This window comes from Pezoporus wallicus, unplaced genomic scaffold, assembly GCF_028554395.1.
Source record: "Pezoporus wallicus isolate ANWC-B61680 ecotype Strahan unplaced genomic scaffold, APGP_CSIRO_Pwel_v1 contig_6966, whole genome shotgun sequence".
NCBI lineage: Eukaryota > Metazoa > Chordata > Aves > Psittaciformes > Psittacidae > Pezoporus > Pezoporus wallicus.
In genome coordinates, this window is record NW_026639746.1 from 3,786,701 (window position 1) to 3,810,377 (window position 23,677).

The 23,677-nt window shown below is 36.9% G+C and overlaps 1 protein-coding gene across 3 annotated transcripts in view; it reads left to right on the forward strand.

Annotated features, from left to right (window-relative positions):
• The first annotated feature begins 8,177 nt into the window (after positions 1-8,177).
• The window catches only part of POT1 (protection of telomeres 1), a 66,285-nt gene continuing 50,785 nt past the window's right edge, over positions 8,178-23,677 (forward strand). Inside the window, exons 1-5 of one of the 3 annotated variants that reach the window (XM_057415754.1) lie at positions 8,178-8,334; positions 14,043-14,176; positions 18,384-18,456; positions 20,166-20,257; positions 22,767-22,877. In XM_057415754.1, the coding sequence (XP_057271737.1) occupies positions 14,054-14,176; positions 18,384-18,456; positions 20,166-20,257; positions 22,767-22,877 (399 nt within the window). In that variant the 5' untranslated portion in view covers positions 8,178-8,334; positions 14,043-14,053. Of the gene's footprint in view, positions 8,335-14,042; positions 14,177-18,383; positions 18,457-20,165; positions 20,258-22,766; positions 22,878-23,677 lie in introns of those variants that run through there. The other 2 variants (XM_057415755.1, XM_057415756.1) reach the window with 2 other exon arrangements.

The window sequence follows — 23,677 nt, forward strand, 5'->3', positions numbered from 1 at the left end:
CAATTTGACAAAATATTTTTGTAGTACAACAAAGAAGCAACATCCTTGGTATGTGATATTATTTAAGAGTCTTTCTTCAGATTACCTTGCTTCCCAGGTGTGCTATATTTAAGAGACCACTGCAAGAACTCCATTGCTGAGGATATGAGAATATACCAGCATATTCTCATAATTCTGGAGGTCCTGAATATCTGCTGTGACACTTTTATGGAAATTCAGCTCATGCTGTACCTCTCAAGAGTTCAGTAGTCTGCTAAATAAGGTCTCAACACAGTCAAAGAATGCTTATTGCCACAAAATTCCATGTGGTTTCAAGTCCCACAAAAATCATCAAAGTACCGCACAGGTGAACTCAAAAAAACCTTGGCCAGTAATGATGAAATCACAAGCATTCTTAAGCAAACCTTAGAAGTAAAGATGAGTGCAAAATCATCAATAAACTGTTATATCAGATATTTTCACACAGGTTAGAAAATTTTCCTGTGCTTCCTCCTTACTCAGCTGCTGAGGGATTCTTTTTCATGTCAGTCATGGTTAAAAAAAAAAAAAAAAAAGGAATATTTTGACTCAGTCTGAATATTTTGGCTGTTTCCAAATGTAAAGAAATGCTTATGTTTACCATGTTTTGGTAAACTCTGCTTCTGTTCTTCTGTAATACAAAAGTTTCAAAAAATAATCATCTGGCCTGAGAAAATAAGCAGATAAAAAATTCTGGAAGATTAAAACCAAACATCTTCAAAATTATAAAAGTTTTGAGATAGGGTAGTTCGCCATTCATGGTAGAAGAACTTCTGTTCAGGTTTTCACAGAGCACTGAAGCAAAAGGGGTTAAGAGCCTGATGCTTTAGCTTCCAGGTCTTGAAAACCACTTAAGGTCCTTTGAGTTAAAACTTAAATTAAGGATCTCTTAGAAAATCTTCAGGATGTCTCAGGACAGGAGGTGAACATGACTAGCGATAAAGTCATTCTCTTTAAGCCACAGGTCTTTCCCCTCCTTTATTTACACAATTTTGATTTTCATTTAATTTTCCTTCTATCTTGCTGAAAGCAAAATATATAACTTTTTAAAAATATATTGATGCAAAGCCAAAATGAGAATGTAAAAAAAAGCAGGAAAAAAAATTATATAGATAGGTAGATATTTAATTATCCCACCACAGTCACTGAAGACAAAATTATCAGAATTGAGCCCTAACAGCTAAAGATTTTTCAAGAAAAAGAACAAATGCTCTTTGTGCTTTTATATACACCAAAAAGTCTTGGGTTCCTTAAATTATAATTCATGTAGTGAAGTTTTCTTCAGGCTGAAGAATGCAATGATATCTAGAAAACTGACACCATTATCACGCCAGTGAAAGCTAAGTAACGTAAGGAATGGGTTTCCCAGTAACTTCTCAAGTCTCCTCTTGCTTCCTGACTTTTTTTTGGTTTTAATTATCTCACTACATTATAAATTAACTTTAGTACTAATTGTCTCAGTGTATTCTGACTGTAAACCTAGCAGGGTAGAGACTACCATCGCACTGCAGAACACAAATGGATTTTCAGTTCATGATGGCATCTATAGAATTCCACAGGGAGGACAATGATGCCTGGGATAATAACCAAAGTCAGACTTTCATTCCTGAAACTGAAGAACTTGAATTTTCCAAATAAACTGGTTGCTAAAGAATGCTGTTTAAAAAGTCAGAAAAAAACTTCCCTTTCAGTTCTTAATATATAAAGCAATTGCTTCAGTTAATGAAAATAGCAGAGCAAGAAACACTTCACTATATTAAAATAGCTCTTACAGAAATAGTTTTACTTATCTGTGCTCACACAATTTCACCCTTTAATAAGCTCTTTCAAGGACTTCCTTGAAAACAAATGCCTAGGTTCCTGTCCTCTGTTGTCGACAATTGAAGCACATTTACCAAATTTACCTGTAATGAATGGGCATACAACGCTCTAACATCAAGTACAAGCACATAAAAGATTAAACACCTCACTGATGACATTTTCTTTGTCATTGTCTTGTACTTATGAATGTTATACTTTTCTTATGAAAAATATCTTATATTCATGGATTTATTACTGTGGTTGCAAAAAAAAAAAAAAAAAATAAGATCCAGTGCTTCTGAAGTGTTGGGGTTTCTTTTAAATTTTCCTTATCTTACTCCCAGGACATGTGTCACACTAACACATCAACTCTTTGGTAAACTACATAAATTAGATTTATTTTTGCAGGAGCTTTCTTAGTCAGGATAAGCTTTCAAGCATCAGTGAAGGAAGTACACACAAACTTCTATAGCTAGTCAGACAGATGAGATTTTAGAATAAAGAACAGTATTTCTACATTCTTAGAGTAGGGAGTATTTAAAATACAGAAAAACTACTATGCAAAGAGAAAACAAATTTCTGTTATTGTTCATTTCACCAGAAGGCTTTTGTGTAGCTGCCGCATTAGAAAATAAAATAGTATTGCTAAGCAAATAATACACAACCACAGAGCAAGCATACTTAAAGAGTGTATTGAATTTAGAAAAGAAAAATGTCTCATTTTAAACAAAGAGGCAGACTTAATACTGGCAAACAAAAATCTAATCTGCAGTATCTGTGATGATCTTATGAATGGGAAACCCTTGAAACCAACAGAAAGACTAAGATTGACTTTAATCATCTTTGGGTTGGGTTCTAAAATTTACACTGACTCTAATAACTATTTATATTCTATTAATACCTGTCTTATTAATGCTGAAAACCCCAGTAAGCTTTGAATTAGCCAGTAGGTATAAGAACTGTTCCTTTGAGAGTGACTCCATGTATCACCATCTTTTATAAGAGAACTTGGGACTGAAGATATATTTTAGATTTGCTGAACCACATAATTGCCACAAGCAAAGAAGTTTCAGGAATCACAATAGTGGAGACCTTCTTCACTCCTCTGCCTTACATTCAGCTTTTTGCTTTTCCCTGGATGTTCTCCCATTTCTTTTCCTTATCACCTAGACACAGGAGAAAATTGTCTTCTGACCAGAATGTGTCTTTCTTCACCCACTACTCTGTTAAGAGAGTTATTTACAGCTGGCTTCTTGTGGTCAGGGACTCATGAATCTGTTATGTGAGTGAGGTACTGAAATACCAGCAACAACCTGTGAAAGTGGTCCACTGCTATCATATAACTTGCACAATCTATAACCTATGGAATTCGGTCTAATAAAAGATTTATCCTCCTTTGCAAATCTTGCTCCCTTAATTATCATAATGTATCCATTAAATACTTACTAAATGTATGTTCTGTTTATTTTTACATCAACATAAGCTATATCCATGTACGTGAGATTCAATTACATAGAACATTAGTATAATACTAATAGTGAAGAATTACTTATTTAAGTAATTCTGATTTCAAGTATACTGATTTCAAAAGACTCTAATTCTGGCCTCTGTATTTCAGGTTTGCCAGCAGCAATAACAAAAATTCATGGACCTGACTGTCCTTTAGAGAACAAAAATCATTTAAGTAAAGCACTTTGTAGTGGTTCGTTGCACATGAACTATGTTTAAAAAGATGCAATTAGTCAAAATGCATTCTTGGAAATCACCTAGAAATTATTAAACATTTATACTGTAATAATTTATTAATTTTAATAAATCTGGATTTTTTATTTCTATTAACCTATCAACTCTAACAAGCAATGCATCATTTCAGATATATTGCAAAGGATCTTTGCTCCATAACTGTCTGAATTTGGCCTGTATCTGTAAAAGTCTAGTAAAAAATTGAGTGCTGTCTTTAGCTGTGGATGTTTTTGGAAATAGTTCTACAACAGCTCTCAAATGAAATGAAAGCTGATCCTTTTTGAGAGCTACATTATTTAGAATCAGAGTATATACTTCACATTTAACACTGTCTCAGTAGCCTGAAATGTCTCATGCTGAACACGGAAAACGCTATACCAGGAGAGCTGCTAATAGAGATAGGTTGTATTCCTATGGGACAATTCTCTTGCTATTGTCTTCTAAGATGTCAGAGGAAAATAAGGTTGAACTGATAGAATTTTCAATATTGCTGTGGACTTGACTGCCACTGCAACATATTTAAAAAATAATAAATAAATAAATAAAAAATTGAAAATCTTGCCCAGTATTTTCAAGTTACTCCAAAAATTTGAAAAAACCCATGAGCCTGACACAAGTTTCTGAAACCCCTATTTAGTTCCCTGCCTCTTTCTGAGAACAGTCTTCAGGAGCTTCTGTGACTACATATTGATTTAATGTATAAATCTATTTCTGAAAGCTTTGCTTCAATGTCTTCTGATGCATATATTTTCAATGGGAAAGTTTTTGTCTTGCTGAAGTGAATGGAAAGGTTTTATTTTTGTTATTATTATTATTATTATTAATTTCACCATTATGTGAGATCACAATTTCAGTTGCATTTGGGGCTTTTGAGGATTCCTTAACTGTTTAGGAGTACAAGCAACTGTTGCCTGTGTACCCTCTTTGCAAACCCCCTTTTCAAAACACAAGTTCAAGAAATAAGGCTATCATGTTGTTATTTATTTATGAACTTTCATTTAGTAGTGAAAGCTTTAAACATGATTTATTGAAAGTTACATACCAAACCAACGTTAAGATCAGAATTCTGTTGAGCGGAGTGGTTGGTTTGGGGTTTTTCCTCTACAGAGATATTATTTTTTACTAAGATACATATAAATTGCAGCACATTTAAAGATCACTGCAAATAGCATGAGAACATACAGTATATACATACCAGAACATAATCACTGTCTGATGTAATGTAATTCAATATATTTTTCATCTAAATTCTCATATAAACTGTAATATTATACTGACAGAAACTGGATAATTTCTTGAAGAAAAACTAATAGCTGAAGAAGAAGATGACTATAATTAAAGAAAACAAAACAAAACAAAACCAAAAACCCTACAACCAGTATCAAAACTAAAAAAAAAGATTTCAGGCTAAATTTCTGACAGAACCAACAACTATTCTGTTGACAGATAAAACTGGGATCTATCTTCTTTTGTCAAAATTCTGCTTATATGCCTCTTCTCCTTCATTTTTCTCTTTTGATTATATACATATAGGTTTGAGATGAGAAGATCAAGTAACCATTTAAATTACTCAGGAGTGCAACTTCCAAACAATTTTAATCTAATTCATCTATAATGCATAAGCCTTCCATGATTTCATTTCACCATAATTATAATTGCTAAGCAGATCTTTTACAGGCATGCAAAAAGAATTAGAACAGAAAAGAGCAGCACTTCAGTGGGCTAAAGTAGAATTCCTTCACATTGCCCTCTTTTAAATTTTACACTATTTTTTTTTCTACTTAATGTTTCTAAAAATGTTTTATTCTTGACTGTATTCTTTGCTGCTTTATCAACTTATTTTCTGATAAATATTTAACTGTGATCAAAACTGTTGTTTTCAAAATGTAGATTTAAAACAGAAGCCATGAGACAGGACAGACAATACCCCACCAGGAATACTCACTTGACGTAACTTAATAGTCTACAAGTAAGGCTGATTTCTCCAAATCTTTTGATGGAAGCAAAGGACATGGATGAGTGACACCAGTCTTCTCAGCCTATGTACTCTTACTGTAGTTGGCTCTTCAGACAAGCAGATCATTAACCCTCCAGAAAACCAGGTGTGCTTAAATTCCCAGGCCCATCTTAGCTCAACTGTGTGCTATTTTTATCATGTGTGTATAACAAGGTCTTAACAATATTCTTTGCTTATAACCAAGCATGCTACATTAATACCCAATGGAAGGCATAGGATCAAGATCTACTGAAAACAGTGATGATCAAAGAAATCTATTCCAGAAAAGGCTGGCAACAATGGAAATAAGTACAAAACATAAATGTCAGTGTATCCCCCTCCAGAGGCTTCCTGAACATGGATGAATTTAAGTTCCAATTTTTAAGCGAATTTGAATTCAAAATTCAACTAAAACACTTCAGAGACTTAACTAGAACAGTGGCAAAATAGGGGGAGGATTGTAAAGGAAAAGTTTTAAAGGTAGAGAAAGGAGAAAATTATTTCCAGTGGGACTTTTTTAAAGTCACTAATTGATGAGAAACAAGAAAAGGAAATCTGTCCCAGATACCCAGAGCTGCAGAGAGGAGAAAGGGGAGAGCAAGCTCTGGCTGGCAGAAGACATTTCTTCGAGGTACTGGAGAGAAAGCTGCAGTCTCTAAAGGAAGGAGCCTTGCTGTTGCGATGTTGAGCCATGTGTGCTGTAATTTTGAATTGGCAAGTACTGCAAACGGCATCTTGGCATGGTGTCAGCTCGTAGAACATGCATCAGTAAGCCTGAGGGATCCCGTGTAGAGACAAAAGACAAATGCTGTTGCTCAAAGCCTGACCTGATGCCTCCTGCCATTTAAACAACGAACAAACACAGCCAGGAAGCAGAGCATTTTTCCCCCATATTTTTTGACCTCCTGCAAGTGAGAGTTTTAAGTGCTCCTGAATTCCGTCGAGGACCCCGTTTTACCAGCTCCGCAATAACGGGCCGCCTCCTACGGGCGCAGGGCACCCTCCTAAGGTGGGGTGCGCAGCAGCCTCGGGCCTTCCCTCTGCTCGCCGGCTGCCCTGGACCCACACGACTGCTGATGGGTCTCAAGGAGGCACAGCGGGGCTCGGGGGCAGGCTGGCGGGCCCTGCTAAGGGGATACTTTCTCTCTCCCGCCTTCCCTTCCACTCCCACCATCCCCGCCCCTAGCCGCGCAGCCGGGGAAGACAGCGCACCCCAACCTCCAGGCCGCATGCCTGCTCCGCCCTCTAGCGCGCCCAACGGCAGGCACCCCGTCCAGCGCAGCAGGTACGCATGCGCAAATCGCGCTGTGCGGCACGAGCGGGCGGAAGTGGGGTTGTTGACAGCCGTGACGGGCGCTCCTCTCTCAGAGACAGGTATCTTTGGTGCTGTGGCTGCACGGCTGGGAGTGAGGCGCCGTGGGATGCTCTGCCCATTCTCTGGGGCTGAGGGGAGCGAGCGGCCGGGCGGTCCGGCTGTGGAAGAGGGGCTGTCGTAGCTCTGAGACTCCGCCTGGCCGCTGGCCACTGCACGGGAGAGGTAGAGCCCGCGCCCTGGCCTTAAGTGGCTCTGGCGTCTTGCTAGGTTTGCCTTTTCTCTGTGAGACCTGCAGTTACCTTGCGCCGATCTTCTGTCCCTGAGCTGGCCTGGAAGCGGCCTCTGCTGCGGGGATTGAGCCCCAGCTTTGACAAACGCAGTGCTTCTAGGATTAGGAGCTTTTCCTTTTTTCTTTCCTTCATAAGTACTGAGTGTACAGAAAAAAAAAAAAAAATACAAACTTTTGTTGTTAATACGCATGTGCTAATGCATCTAAACTCTTAGTTTTAAAGATCTCAGCTTTTTGTAATTGCTGGGTTGACTCTAGTTGCACTGTTTGTGGCCCTGTCTTCCTGAGGTCTGTTTGTTTTTCAGTGATAGCTGAAGCATTGTTCAGATAATGGCAGTATAATAGGCTGTTTTTCTTGGGTAACATTTGGTTGTGGCCTCTTTTGCACAATATCAGATTAGTAAATTTTAATCTAAAATTAATAAGGGAGATTTTTTTGTTTGGGTTGTCGGTGGTTATTTTTGCGAGGTTTTTTTCTTGGTTTGGGGTTTTGGGGTTTTGTGTTTTTGTTTTTCCTTTGTTTTGTTTTTGCTAGAATTCTAGTTGTATTCTAGTGAAAATAAGTACCAGCTCTGTGGTTAAGAGTAATAGCCTAAGACTTGTTTCCAGAATGTAAGTTCCTGAAGATCTGCAGAAACAGCAAGCTAGATCCTTATAGCTAAGGGAATAAGATGTGTCACAGTGCTGACTTGGTTTCTTCTGTTTTAGTTAGCTGACATGGTCTTTTCTTCTCTTGAGAATTCTCAAAGAAATCACAAGTTACAAAATTCTAGGCTATTAGAAAAATTCTAGACTCTTCCAAACTTTGTTCTTTGTGAATGGTCCTCTGGATTTCTTTAATACTGCTATAAAATGAAAGATTTCTGTTGTGACTGATAGCAGGTTGAGTTTGTGCTAGTCCTGTACTGTTTTGTTCAATGGTATAAGTGTTCATTTTTATAAGAAAATTTCACATAAACTGTGTCATGAGTGTATATCAGTATCTACATAAGTATGCATATTTAAAATGAGGCATTGTCTATTTTGTATGTTTTAATTTTTACATATTTATACCAAATATTGCACTGACTAGTGTTTGTGTTTGCAGGGCCTTCTGATATCTACCGTTTTGACTGACTACATCAATAAGATGCTGATGCTCTTGGCTATTCCTTCATTCTTCCTGAAACTTTGGTGAGGTTTCCTCCTGAGGTCCAGCCAATCCTCTGTTTTATTCTCTGATTTGTAGAATGAGTTTATATGTCTCTCTGCATATAGCATCTGCTTGGATAGATGTGGAATCTCCTCATGCTTCTGACTACTGCACCTTTCTTCTCCCCAGATGCCATTAATTCCCTGTATGTCATTTTCATGTTCCACTGAAGTATTTTTTGGTTGTAGAGAGGGAGTAATCTTTCGAATTTACCTCTCACTTTTTGTGTTTTCTTTACTGTTCTGCCCCAAAGCTAACCTCTCATTAATTCTTAAAGAAAAGTTGTGTTCTAGAGGAGACGACAGTGGAATAGCCCATTTGTCATGTAAGAGGTAGAGTCAGGACTCAGTAGTGAGTATTTTTGTCTTAAGTGTTAAGGCTCAAATGTTGGCTGCATCTGAATAATCCAGGCAAGTTGTTAATTACTTCCTATCCTGTGCACTGGATGGCTGCACTGTGATGATAAACCATAACAGAAGAACAGATCTAACTTTCACTACCTCCTCCATGAAGTTAATGCTGGAGCCCAGATGGAGAATATTAATATGCTTATTTTTCAGTCTTGTTTTTTTCAGGATTAAGGGTTTGAAGTTTTTACAGCGGGCTTCCATTGTCTATGATATTTATATGTTTAGTTTTTGGCAGTGTGAACTAAACATGGTAAAGCTTGTCTTGCATTTTACAGATTAGGGTGCTATTACAGGCCGAGTTTGATTTTTATTTATTTTTTTATTCTTTTAAATATGTCTTGATAATTTTTTTGCTGAAGGAAATAGCAGAATTGTAATGTTTTAGAGAACTAGACATGGATGACCAATATGGTGGACTAATTCAGCAAATAAAGACAATGGGGGTTTGTGATCTCTTTTCCTTGTCCACAAAATGCTTATTTCTTTTGATATGTGAGGAAAAAAACCCAAGATATTAACTCTGACTGTCACCCTATTTTCCTTATATTACTTGTTCCACATCTGTCCTCATATATGAGGTCTATGGAACATCATTCCATTATGAGCAAAATGAGTTTTCTTCTGATTTGTTATCATATGTGAACAGTCAATAGATATTCACGGAATGCTAGTGATTCTTCTTGCTCAAAAGAATTCACTAACTTGTATATTCAAACTGTAGGTGGAGTGATTCCTGGGCCTAACAGGAGGTTTACTTGATCTGCCTGTCATGGCTAATAAAATGTTTTCCACTGCTAGAATGTTCCCTGGGGCTTTAGGTTATTATAAGGCATGTTGGTACCTTTAGTTTAACTTTGACAGTATATAGGAACATTTTTGTATACTGAGCTTGCTACCTACAGCTTTTTATTCTGAAATCCTTTAAAATCTTCATACTGCTTTACTATGCTTATTGCCATACAAAGATTAGCTATTTCGTGTTGCTTGGAGAAGCAGGATGAAGGGGAGAAACAGTGGTGCATTATCTTGATGATAAGAACAAATTTGCCTTTTGTATGTGGCCTATTTTCCTTTGTTCCTGTCTTTTGGTCATGTTGCGCTGCTGTTCATGTCAACAGTTCTGTATTGTTTGTGGATCTGTGGTGATAATTTCACTTGCAACTGCACCTTGTCATTTCTGAATGATTTTCAAAGTGCAGTGAAGAGTGATGCAGCTTATCTGAGAGTTTAAATTCTGGTGGTTTTCCAAACATAATTTAAGATGATAATGATTTTTTTAATTATTATTATTATGAAAGCTTAAAAAGCCTAGAGAAAAAAAGATATGAGGCTATCACAAGACTTAAATGAACAGGTGTGGTTTTTTTTTTTTGCAGTGCAAGGCTCCAAAATTGCAGTCTTTAAACCTCTAGTAGAGCCACTGTCTGATTCTGTATGTGCATAAACCTGTGGGTGTATGCTTTGTCTTTAACATTGAAGTTACCAGGCTCTCAGAGCTTGTATCTGGGTTGTACTGTACCTAAAAAGGAAATGGTAATTATTCTATTTTCTGTGTGAACTCTTAAGACTGTGAAACTGAAAGCTTTCTTGTTTCTGTGCACATACCTTAGAGCATACCTAGCTGCCTAGTTCAGGTCTGAGGATGTTTAAACTCTCGAGCTGCAAGTGAGAAGAATAAGGTAAAGTCCTTCAGATATAGGAATTTTTCTCTTGCTTCTGGACATAGAGATAGAGGCATCCTGTGACTGCAGTATTCCGATGGAATGATGTCCTCATTCCAGAATAAAAATAAATAAAAAATAAAATGATGACTTATTTCTGTTGAAGGTTAACCCTTGCTCAAAGTGATTTCTGCTAGGCAATTGTTTTCTGGTGTATTGGTGTTTAAGATGGGTTGGAATACATATTAATGTTCTGTTGGCAATTAAGACAGAACTAGTTGATTGTTCTGCTCTCAGAAACTTGAGGATCTACAAAAAAAAAAGGTAGAAAATCAAGGGTAGGACAGAGCAGCATAAAAAAATTTCAACCCATAACCATCCTCAAATAACTTAAGTAGGTAGCGTAGTTTTCTCTTTAGGGTGCTACACTGCCTTTTTCCCTTTACTGTGTGTGTTGTGTGTCCCTCCTGTTCCAGGAGGGTCCCACAATGCTGTCTATCTTAATTCCAGGCCTTTATTTATTTATTTATTTATTATTTTTTTAGTTCTGTTAAACCAATGGGCCAATGCAAACTTCATGGAGTTCAACAAAGCCAAGTGCAAGGTGTAAATGCTCCATCCCTGGCAGTGTTCAAGGCTAGGTTGGACAGAGCCTTGGGCAACGTGGTCTAATGTGGGGTATCCTTGCCCATGGCAGGGGGGGTTGGAGCTAGGTGATTTTAAGGTCCTTTCCTAGCTGTTCTGTGATTCTATGAATAGCTCTGTTTATGACACAGGCTTCTTGAACAGCAAGCTCAAAAGACTGAAGTGGGAACGTGTGTTACAAAGTCAGCCTTTGTAACACAAGATGTTACATGTCACGCTTACTTTCACTTAGATACTATTCAGGAGAGCTGTGAACACCAAGCACTACACTAAACATATTTTCCTATAGGTTTGGGAAGCCAGTGCTGTATAAGTTTGGTTTTGGAAAATTTACCTTTATGGCTCTTAAGAGCTGGGTACTCACATCTTTGTTTTTCAATTGCAGAGAATGAGAATGTGGGAGTTCCAGTGCTTAGCAGTTAGAATACATGACCTTAGTTTTATATGTACAGAAGCTGAAGATCTATAAAAAAAATAAAAAAATTGTTTTCTAGTTGAATGGTATTTACATAAATGTCAAGTCGTAGGAATATATAGTAAGTAAAGAATATGGGCAGGTCCCACTGCATCAGCCCACATATGGCTCCTTTTTAGAAACTTCCCTTGGTAAACTTGAAGGCACGTGTGGAATATTTGTTCCATTGAAATAAATGGCAAAAGCTCTTTTTAAGTGAAAGCAAAGGAGCTGTGGAATTTGAGGGTAGTCATCAGAGAGAGTTTTAAAACTTCAGTTCGTGTCTTTGCTTTGTTTTAAGTATGATGTTTGCATTGTAACAGAATGCATCTTGCTGTTAGACATCTTTGTGGGAAACCCCCCCAACCAAACAAGAAAGTCTTAATTGCTCAAGTACTGTAACAGAGAGGAGTACGTAAAAGTGTTAATCTGCTGTGTTGTATATCTCCGTAGCTCATTGTGGTGTTGCTGGATGAAGATCAACATTACTGATTAACTTTGAAGTTGACTGATTCTGGGTGGAAAAGATCAGCTTCTTAGCCTGCTAGAATATAATGTCTTTATAAATATATATAGAATAATATATAAAATTATATAGAGAATGTAGAAGAGTCTTTAAACTGATAAGCTTTGTGACACTTCTAGTAGCTCTTTACACTGGAGGCTTTGAAATCCTAGTAAGCTAATGACAAGGCTATTCTGGTTCATGTTTGAAAATGTGGAGATCAAGCCATCATTTTGGCATCAGTTAGTGATATTTTATAGAAATTCTAGCTCCTAATACTTCAGTAGTTAAAGCAGTCAACAGAGACGGAACAGTGTCTGCACCTCTGCATCAGGCTTTTACCTTTCCTTCCGCTCAAGTGGAAACTGAACCCTGCCTGGTGATGTACCTCCCAGCTCTGCATTGTGGTGGGCTGACCACTTACCATCGTAGGCAAAAGACTTGAACTTGGGGAAATTAGATTGATTTGTTGCTGATCAAATCACAGTAGGAATGAGAAATAAGAAAGAATCTCAGGTCACCTCCCCTCCACCTCTCCCATCTTCTTGAGCTTAGCTTAACTCCTTCCTCCTCATGCTCTTTCCCTGCTCCAGCATTTGGTCCCACCCACGACTGACTGTCCTCCACAAACTTCTCTGATGTGGATTCTTCCCACAGGCTGCAGTTCTTCACAAATGGCTCCAAGTGTGGGTCCCTTCCATGGGTTGTCATTGTATCCTAGTGGATATGTTCTAGAGATATACTGGGTTGGTCTGTGATGAAGCTGTCTTTATAGCAGCGTGCATAGTGCTGTGTTTTGGATTTGTGACTAAACCAGGTTTGATGATGCACAAGTAGTTCAGCTGTGGCTGAACAGTGCTTGAGCAGCACCAAGGCTTTCTCCCTCTCAGCAAGTAGGCTGAGAGAGGTTTGGAGGTGATGCAGCTGGGACAGCTGACATGAATTGGCTGTAAGGACATTCCATACCATTGAGTCATGCTCAATAAAAACATGCAACAATGAAAAAACAGGCTTTTTCATTGGGTCTTCCAAGGGAGCCATTGGTTAGAGACCATCAGGGTATTGGTCTGCTTGTGAGAGACTGTGTTTCTGTTTTGTGATGTGTTAAAGTTCCCTGCCCTGCTGTCCATTCCAGATAGTTGTTCTTGTTTCCTTGTTATTGGTTTCCTTTCAGAAAAGTAAAATTCTCCAGGAGACAAAAGACTCTCAAAAGCTTAAGTAATTAGGCTTAAATTTGTTGTTCAATTTAGGTGTAAGCTAACGTACTCTGCATTTGAGACAGACTAACATGGTACACAGATGATTACTGAGATGGAGGTTTGTAACTGTAGCTAATTCTTGTCCAGTTAACCTATATGAATTCTTTCTGTGCATATCCCAGCTAATAAACTTTTTGAATCATCTCTTCTTAGTAGTCAAGATCTTAACAGTACTTGGTAAGATCTTTCTGTTGCTCAAAATCTGTGCAGTAATAGTGATTCCTGGAGCCTCTCGTGTCTTCTGAATGTTGTAAGGCCTCCTAATTTTATGTATACTGGGTTGGATGTTACAAAGAAACAAATTGTATGTTGTCATGGGTTCAAAGCAGTCAAATTGGCTTTAAGGGAAACAGCTGAATATAGAGACTGTTCATCCATGACATGCTGGGGAAGGAGTCATTCAAAGTGCTTGGGTTTTAATATGCCTTTCTGTGTATAAAATGTTCACATTGTATTACCTGTTGAATTCATATATAAAGTAGCACTTTCTTGCCATTTGCAGTGTTATGGAATGCTTGCAAAATAAAGTAATTTGGATGGCTGTCTATTGCTAAGGAAATGTTACTTTCTCTCTTCCTGCTATTGATGGTACTAAGAGGTGAGGCCAGTCCCTCTGACGATTTTGTCTTACATAGCTAAACTTTCTTATTACAAAATAGATAAATACTCTGCTTCTGAGTAAATTGCAACTTCCAGTAACTCTTAATTTGAACAATATGAGTAGCTTCAGGAATCTGTTTATTATTTTTGTTTAGATAAAACAGCTATGCCTGTTCAGTTGCTGAAGATCATCAAAGGAAGATCTAAACCTCCGCTACCAAGCCATTTGCAGAAGGAGGATTTGAAACATTTGCAAGAAGGCTTTGATCATACCAACAAATATTTTCAGGTAACATACTAATAAAAAGAATTTTGGTTTACTTTGAAATAGCTACTGGTGTATTTATGAGGGGACTCCATATTTCAGCTCAGTTGGTGACCTGCTGCAGCTGTGTCTCTTTGTGTGCATCTGTTGCATATCTCTAAGTTATGCAGAATTATGACCCTGTTGAACTTTGTTGCATGTTTTTATTGACTTCACTGATTTACTGTTCCACCTCTCCGTTTTACATGGTCAGACTTAAATTTTATGAGAGGTTTTCCTAGTTGCTAAGCTTCTAACCCATTTAAAACCCCATTGCTATGCAGAAAGCTGTGCTGAAAATGGAGGCATTGGGGAAGGTTCAGTGGCATTTTGTTTGAAACAAACAAACAAAAAAGGCAACAAGCATCATTGTCTTTTTAAAGATCAGATTTCAGAGTAATGACTTCTGAAGCAGTTTTCCTTTCTTGTATGAAGCAATTCAGTATATACTTTGGTGGAAGGAGGACTCTGTAGCAACTATCTGCATCAAGATAGAATTATGCTTTATTAGCATTACCAAGTGTGTATTTTTATTTTACAGTAGTCCCAAGTATATTTCAGATTGGAATTACAATCCTAGTGTAGTAATGAAATAGATTTTTTTTTCACATCGTTAAATATGTTGTGTAAAACGGAGTGTTAGTTCTTGAGGGTTTTCTTTTTTAACCTGTTTAACTCTTTATGAATGGTTCTGAAAATCTTTTTAATTCCTGACAGGTAAGTGGCAAGAAGTCAGCATCATCCTGTGCCTGCCTTCAGTCTGTTACAAAAAGAAAAAAAAAGCTGAGGGAAGAAGAGGAAATTCTGTAGAAAACCTTGGGTGGCTTGAATGTTTAAAAGTTGGCACAGATCCTTTAAAAATGAGCTGAACTGGGCTAATGATTTTCTGTATCCAGAAACCCTGTTTGCTTCCCCAGCTGTGTATTCCCAGTTTCAGCTCTGCTTCTTATCTAACCCTGTGATTGAGTCCATTCATTGGAAATATACTGGCAGAAGACTATCCATATTAATAGAGAGAGGGTAGTTTGCTCCTACTCCCACTCTGGGCTGGTTCATTATGGTGTCAAAGAGATGCCAGGAGTAATGCAATTAGGTAAAGCAAAGGAGCAAAACTGTCCTTTTAGGAAGCAGGCAGCAGTAGAGTGTGATAGGAAGTGATTTGACCAAGAATGATCCAGCCTCCCTTAGGTCTTACAAAGGAACAAATGGAAATATCAATAACTAGTGCTTCTGGTAAATGGGATTTTATTCCTCAGAGTGTAGTTTTCTGTCCCCACTCATCTGCAGGGCGTATAGGCTTTCCTGCTTTTAACAGCTATGTCTGCAAGCACCCCTCACATGGAAGAGCAGGGATTCTTGTTCACAAAGGAAATGTTGAAGCAGACAGAAATGGATTATAAATTAGAAAATCTTTCTGCCAAAATAAATGTTTCCACTAGGAAAGCAGAACAATTGCTACCATTATTAGAACATACATGCAGTGTTACAGTTGATTGCTGAAAGAGGTCTCTTTCTCTGATTTCTGTCCTATGTTAAGAGAACTTCATGCTGCTGCTGATGTGGATTAGTAGGTAGCTAAAAGCTTGGCATAAAACCAGTGCAACTGGAGAGCTAATAAAGCTGGTGCTAATGCACCATTAAATATGTAGAAAAATCCAGTTCTGCAGGCTGAGCTTGAAGTCAACCTTAGAATGCACTGATATTAATTTATCTTATCTGTGGCACAGCACACTGTCACTCTAGACCTGCCAAAAAAGGGATCAGGTTCTGCTTTGAGGAAGGGAAGGGGATGTTTTTTATGAAGTGTGTTCTGGAAAAAAAGCAAAGATCATCCACGATGCTCCTGTCTGGTTTGTGTGCCTCAAGTCCTTATATTCTTCTGAAACTTTTTTGCCTTTCTGGCATCCCTCTGAATAATACAAATTTTAACTTAAGTTTATAGGAATACAGCACAAACAATGTCATACATCCTCAGTCATGGTGTTCGTTAACTGAACCTGATGCCTTTTCGGTTAATTCATTGTTCTCTGGATTTTCCTGTGGCAAAGCTGACCCAAACCTGAAAATCAGCTGTCAAATCAGCTGTTGAAGTTGACTGAGGAAGGAAGCCACTGCAAAGAAGGAGATGGATTTGCTAGAGGAAATGCACATTGTCAGTTTAAATCTAGTGGTATATGGAATTTGGAGGGCTTTGGAAGAAGTTTGTTGATGGGCTTAATAAACAGTGCAGGATTTGTGGGAGAAGAGTGAATTTGAGCAGGTTTTGGTAAGGTAGGATTTGTTGAAGCTTGGAGCCACGAGCTGCAAGCATGTTGAGGAAGAGGTGAGTGGTATTTCCGCTGAGGAAGAGAGCTAGAGCATAGGTGTTTGAGATACAAAGGAAAGTGATGGGGCCAAACTATTTTAATTTGAAAACTCTTTGGAAGATGCCAGAATGTAAAAGAAAAAATACAAAGTAAAAAATGGTCAGAAAACAGTCTATATCTGTGCTGACTGACATTTCTTAAATAAAAACCCCACGAAAATATGTAAATACAGTGTTCCTTAGGTGATTTTGTTTCACTGCAAAGACGTTATTACAAGACAAAGTCTGTAGTTTATTAACCTGTGAGAACAGTTTAAGACAATCTCAGCAAGAACAATTATATATAATACCTGACATTTTAAACAAAGTTGAATTTTGTAAACATGTGGCAAACCTTTCTGTAAGTGTTCATAGACAAATCTCAGAACAGTGTTTTGTGGATGCCGATTCTTAAAATAAGTATTTGATACTTAAATTTCCTTACAAATCGCACTAGACTTCTCTGTGAAAAGTAGGAACTTCCCTGTTAAAAACTTGTCATAGATTTTTGACCTTCATTTTGCTTTTAAATGAAGCATTGCTACTGCATCAAAAGAAATAATATGGTACATGCTAAATCTAAGTAAACATGGCTGGTTTTTTAGCGTAATAAAATTAAAATATACTTTAGGTTGAAAAAGGATATTCTGTGGAGCCTGTTTCTTTATAAAACAGTAAAATAAACTGTTGGATTTGATTTGGATTCTTCCTAGTCAACATGTTGTAGGACTAATTTTACTCTGAAAAGCCTCTACAATAACAATTCACTGCTGCATATTTAGTTTAAGAAGTTGTTACTAACATTTAAGTCAAACTTCCTACTGAATATATGTACTGTAAAATTATGATTTACCTGACTTTCCTCTTAATGTTCCTTTTGTGCGTTTATACAGATTGCTGCTGCAGTCTCTGTATCAGAAACCTTTTATTTCTGGTGCTGTTTATGTAGTTCTCTTAAATACTTTACAGAATCTGTTTTATTTTTTTTTTTTCTCGTCTTTTTTTTTTTTTTCCCTTATTGAACCAATTTCTGTGTTTTTATTCCTGAGTGGGATACAGTGTTTTACGTGTCATACTGTGGAGGAGCAAAGTTGTCTGACATTTTGTTGCTGTTGAAGGAAAAGCTCTTTTGATGAGTTACCATATTTCTAACAAAATGTACTTGTTCCAAAGAGGTGTTAATATCACTGAAGGCACTGATCCATGATTTTTGCTTCATTGTAACTTCAACTTCATTATAAAGACAGTGTTTTTACATAATTAATAGAACCTTTGTGTCTTTTAGAGCATTTGTATTACTGACAAATTATATAGGTCACTATAGCTTCAGAACATTACATTACTGTTACCTCAGCTGTACAGGTTTTTATTTTCACAGATTATTTATCCTCATATGCATCTTTTCTACCTTGACTGTGGTTTCATTTTCATATATATGTTGTAGTCCTTTGCCAGTATTTTTTGAGAAATGGCTGTACTTGCTACCTTTCAGGTTTTGTGCTAAACTGTACCCTTTGTGCTATTGTAACCAGTAAAAGGTACTTCCATAGCTACTGTTTCATTGCTTAGTCTAAGCTTATCATCTAATCAGCAACATCTAAGTAATACAGACATGTAATATTTCATTTGTTAAATACCAAGAATATTGCTCTTCAGTGCTGTCTTTAGCAGGTTTTAGGTGGGGTTTTTTAACTTTTTTTTTTTGGAATTCAGATGGTAACTTTCACTTATTTCTATTCCACCTTTTTAGCTTGCAGGTATTTCAGCTGTTATCAGTCTTTCAGTAACTTAGAGGTACATAGTCTTAGTTCATAACACTTGTATTTTATTTTATTTTTAACTTTTTAGGGAATAGTTATTCTTTCCTACCCGGTAACAAAACTCAGAGATGGGACAGACTTTTTCAAGGTCGTTCTTCAAGGTACTGCATTTAAGTATACGGTTTAAATTTGTTTTATTAAACTTCTTGACACCTTTGTGACATATGCTCTTACATCACTAGTACCTGCTTTTTAGTATTCAGTAAAATGTTATATTTAAAATACTCTCAAAAAATTTTTGTTCTCTACAAAAATAGATTATGTTAAATTTATGTTGTGTAAGTTAATGGAAGCAATACAGTCTTCATATATCGGTAGACTTCTTGTTGCAGAATTTTAATGTACTGTTCTGAAAGTGCATTAGCTATATGTGCAGATTTAGTAGTGTATTTTTAAATTGCTTATCATAAGGAAGGACTAAGAAAAATGAACACTTAATAGTTACCATATACCATCTATACTTATATATAGTATATACACAGTATATACTATGTAAGTGCACATTTAATATAGGTCAGTAAGTTGATACTTGTATTTCATTCTGTTTCAATCTAAGCAGTAAAAAATGGAATTTCACCTGATTACTTGGGTATTAAATATCAGTAGACACATTAACACGTTGAAAGACTTAAGTTGTTCATCATGTAATCAATGATACTAAAAAATAATATATCTCTTAAGTCCAAAGCTCATCACCATCTCCAGCCAGGAAAGAGGAGGATGTCATTAGTCAGCAGCCTGTGTTGGATTCAAGGGACTTTCCACATCTTTCCGTTTCCTTCTCAACTCCCTCTTTACACTGGTTAGGGAATCATCACTTGCTCTCTCTGAGCCTTTCTGATTCTACACATTCTGTGGCTGTGACTGAATAGCAGGCTGGGGGTGCAGATCGGACCTGGTGATACAACTTATGACTGGTGTTAGTGGAGGCAAATGAGGCTGATGGGACCAGAGTCAGTTTCCTGGATGGTTTCAGGATTCCCAGAGAGGGACCTAAAACTTCCGTGAATCTTGCTGTTTGGAAAGGCCAAGAGTTTCTGTACGTTTTCCACAGCCCAAAAAATTTAAAATCGTCTAAATCATTTGTATTATTGCTGAAACAGTAAAAGGTAGAAAACTCTTTTAGCAATATAATTTCTGCATCAGTCTTGCTGTAAGGCTGTTTATTGATATGTTTATAGCCTGGAGTATCTCCAGTTTATATAGTTCTACAATATGATCTGTGTCAAAGTGGAAATCTTTGTACTTTCTTCTTAATGTACACTGGTGTAGAATTTTTTTCCCCTTTTAAATGGTCCTCTTAGAATCATAGAATCATAGAATAGTTAGGGCTGGAAAGGACCTTAAGATCATCTAGTTCCAACCCCTTGCCATGGGCAGGGACACCTCATACTAAGCCATGTCAACCAAGGCTTCATCCTTGAACACTGCCAGGGATGGAGCATTCACAACCTCCCTGGGCAGCCCATTCCAGTGCCTCACCACCCTAACAGTAAAGAATTTCCTCTTTATATCCAATCTAAACTTCCCCTTATGTTTTAACTCATTACCCCTTGTCCTGTCACTACAGTCCCTAATGGAGAGTCCATCCCCAGCATCCCTATGAGGAATGTTCTGCTTGACATATATATAGTTAGCACATAAAAGAAGTTGTATAGCTATTTGAAATGATTTTGTATATTAATTTGAATGAAAAGTGCTGGACTGTAGGTTCATTTTTTTTTCTTTTGTAAATCACTTATCATTACTGTTTTGTTTTGGAGAAGGTATGGTGATGGCAATCACTTCTGGATTTTTTTCTTTTCTGTAGATACGGATAACTCATGTTCACGGATCAACAGCATCAATATTTTAATATATGGAAAAATGGCAGAGGATTGTGCACAAGTTGTACTCCCTGGGGTAAAATATATATATTTTTTTCTTATTTTTGGATTTTTTTTCACAGATGTATGTTGACTTCTTGTTTTTGTATAGATCAGTTCAAATATATAAATATGAACTAGAGGAAAACCCCCAAAGTACTTGTTTATGTAAATTACTTCTAACATTAATGTTGAAATGAAGCAATTCTTTTTGTCAGTGCTGTTTACCTAGCAAGTAAAGGATCATGAATATGGATGATAGAGAAGTCATCCCAAAAACATGAATAGCCATGTTGTTCCTTCTCCTGAGAGTCTTCTGATTCTATAACAATAATAATCAGGGAAAATACTGTCTTTCCTTTATTTCTCACTTATTTTGAATGAGGAGAGTGGGATTTCTTCTTGCTGTTTAAAAATGTTGGTCAAATCCTAGTGCTTATATGTATGCAATGTAGTAGTCTTCCTTTGACACGAATATTCACCAATAAACATAAAATCTCAAAGTGCTGTGCAAATTCTGTAATTTTTTGGCATGTTTAGCAACTGCAAGTTACAATCTGCCAAAGCTGACTATGAATTTGCAAGAAATCTGAGAATATACCTGTTCTTTACACGTGTAAAACTAGACTTTGAAGTTAGTGGATTTTTTCCTCCTTGAAATTGCACAGTCCTTTCACAGATATTTTTGAATGTCAAAAATAACATCACTAGTCAAAATTACATCACTAGTAATCACCACTGATCTAATACTATTAACAAAAACCATTTCCATTAATTATCAACCTGTGTAAAGGCTTGAGTCTGTGTAATTCTAAAGTTCCTCTGGCACAGGAGAACAAGACGAAGTCATCTGTACAGAGCTCCAATCCTGACTCAGCAGCCAAGTCCCAGCATCTTGTGCAGCCTGCAATCTAATCAAATGCTGAAATGGGAATAACATATAGCAGGGCATAGCTTTTTAGCTGAAGGTTGATTCCACTGTTGAAGGAACACGAGTAGCATCAGTACAGTGAAAGGAAAGACACATGCTAATGCCTGGTTTCTGCAAAATAGCTGAGTTTCCTGAAGCCTGTGTTTGAGTGTGTTTTTGTCTGGAAAGAATGAGATGTATGTTAGCAGGGCGGTGTGTTCCACTTGTAAGGAATATTGAGTTGTGTAATTGTTTTGTCCTATTTTAACTTACTAGCTCTGAGTATGGCTTACACTTATCTGACTAACATATTATATTTTAATCAAAACATATATTGTGTTCCTATTTATGACACTACCTGAAAATCACCATGCCCAAAGCAGATTTATTACGTATTAAACTGACTGATTAAATTTCTTTTCTGCAGTATTTTCTTTTTTCCAAAACCCTTTAATAGCTAAATACATCACTGTCACTTAAGCTAACAGCATTTCTTTTTCTTGTACAGAACACAAAGGTTTTGGATTTTGAATCATTTAGAGTAGCATTGTCAGATTACTGAAATAGCAAAAAGGAGCCATCGTAGCATAATATTTGGCCAACACTGTCAACTTTAATCAGAAGACTCTTTGTGATCAAATTAACACATGAGCAGAGTCCTTCAGTAAAAGCTTATGGAAGAGCTTTTGTTAGAAGTCATCTAGAAATTGAGTCTAATATGCTTATTGGAATGGGTCATACTGGTACAGCCCTGCTGTACTGTTCTGGTACCAAATGAGTTGATATAAAGGAGCTTTACATTGCATCTGAGTTCCCAGCACTTTGATCACATACCGTTCTTACCATCTCTGTCTTCTAAATATATTTTCTATCTTCTCTCCCCTCCCCCCTTTTTTTTTCTTTTTTTAAATTGGTTGCTACTAAAAGGTGAGCTGCTGCAGGCATTGAATGATTTACTCCTTAAGTCATTATTTTCTTGTTCACTTCGTAGTATCTGAGGAACTTTATACCAAAGTGAAAGTGCAGGTGTAAATGAAATTGCTTCTTGCCCTGGAATCTTAGGAGTGATGCCAGAAATGTCTTGTTTGCTAGCAGAAACCTACCTATTGATTGACATGCTTGGCCCTTAAGGAAGAAATTGGAAGATGGTGATCCAGCCAAACCAGAAAATAACTACAAGGAGAGTCTCTTCAAAGTGCAGCTATGGCTCAGGAAATAAGCTCTGAGAAAAGAATGTTTGTTACTGCTGATCCAATGTGTGATTCCTTCTCTAGCTTAGCTAAACTTACCCAGATAGGAGTATATTTGAAGGGGAATGATTCTTTTGCTTTATTTGCCATGACTCTTCCCATCTAGCCATTGTCAAAATTAGCAGTCAGTTGCAGTAACATCAAGAGTGTGAAAATTTTAGCAGAATTTGAAAAAAAAAAACCCACAACACTATTTTCTGGCATTGTCTGAAAAAGATGAATTCTGCTGGTAGAAGAACTAAATAAAAAAACTTCAAGGCAGTGTTTAAAATTTGTTCAGCATTTTTGTTTCTTGAATGTCTTAAGACTTTAGGGGGAAATTTCACATTGCTAGAGTACGTGATACAGCCTGTGTAATCATCTGTTTTATCACCCTGTCCCCATAGGACACCGTTGTAGTTGCAGGATTTAAGTTGGCAAAATCGCCTACAGCACGAGAGGATGGTAGACATGGTTGCCACCTGGAGGTGTCTGAAGAATCTGGATCAGCCATTTATGTACGTGGGTACCAAACTTTTTTTTACCTTTTTTTCGTGCAAATAGGAACATAAACGTTTTGCATTACAGTAGGAAAAAAAAAAATCTATTAGAATTTGAAATGCTACAGATTATTTCAGGATGTTCATCATGAAACAACTGGGACATATTGTGGGTGCATCCAATTTTATAATTACCCTAACCATGCAAGATCTAAATTGTCTTAGGGCTTCCCAGGTAAGTTTCTACTTGTTGAGTTCAGAAAATTGACCTTAGTTGGCTTATAGATAGATCCCTAGAGCTGTTTAAGCCATTCTCATGCACAATACGCTGCAACAATGCAGGCAAGGTAGAGGGTGCAAGAATGGTCTTAGGTCTGTCATGAGTTTGTACTGCTTTAATTCTCATTGTTACTCCTTGCCTTTGAAATACAGGGATTCCTAGATTCTTTTTTTTTTAAAAAGGAAAATTACACCTCTTTTTTTTTAGGAGAAAAATAGTTCTTTTGTACTATTCTTATATCAGTACTGTTCATCTTAAATGCTTCCATCTGTTGAGATATGGGAGTGGAGATACCCTGTTCTGCTTCTGTGCCTGTGATAATGAATCAGCAGTGCATGTTTGTTGTGGCTACTGTGTCTTTGCTTCAAGAGACGTTTCCTACCCTTTTTAAGTCTAATCATTAGTATTTTAAAAGTTACAGGACTTAAAAAAATCACAGAAGCTTAAATACCAAAGGATTTAGGATATTATTCTACATTTGGAAACCTGTAGTGGAGGGAAAGAGGTGTGGAATGGTAATAGAGTTGCAACAACTTTG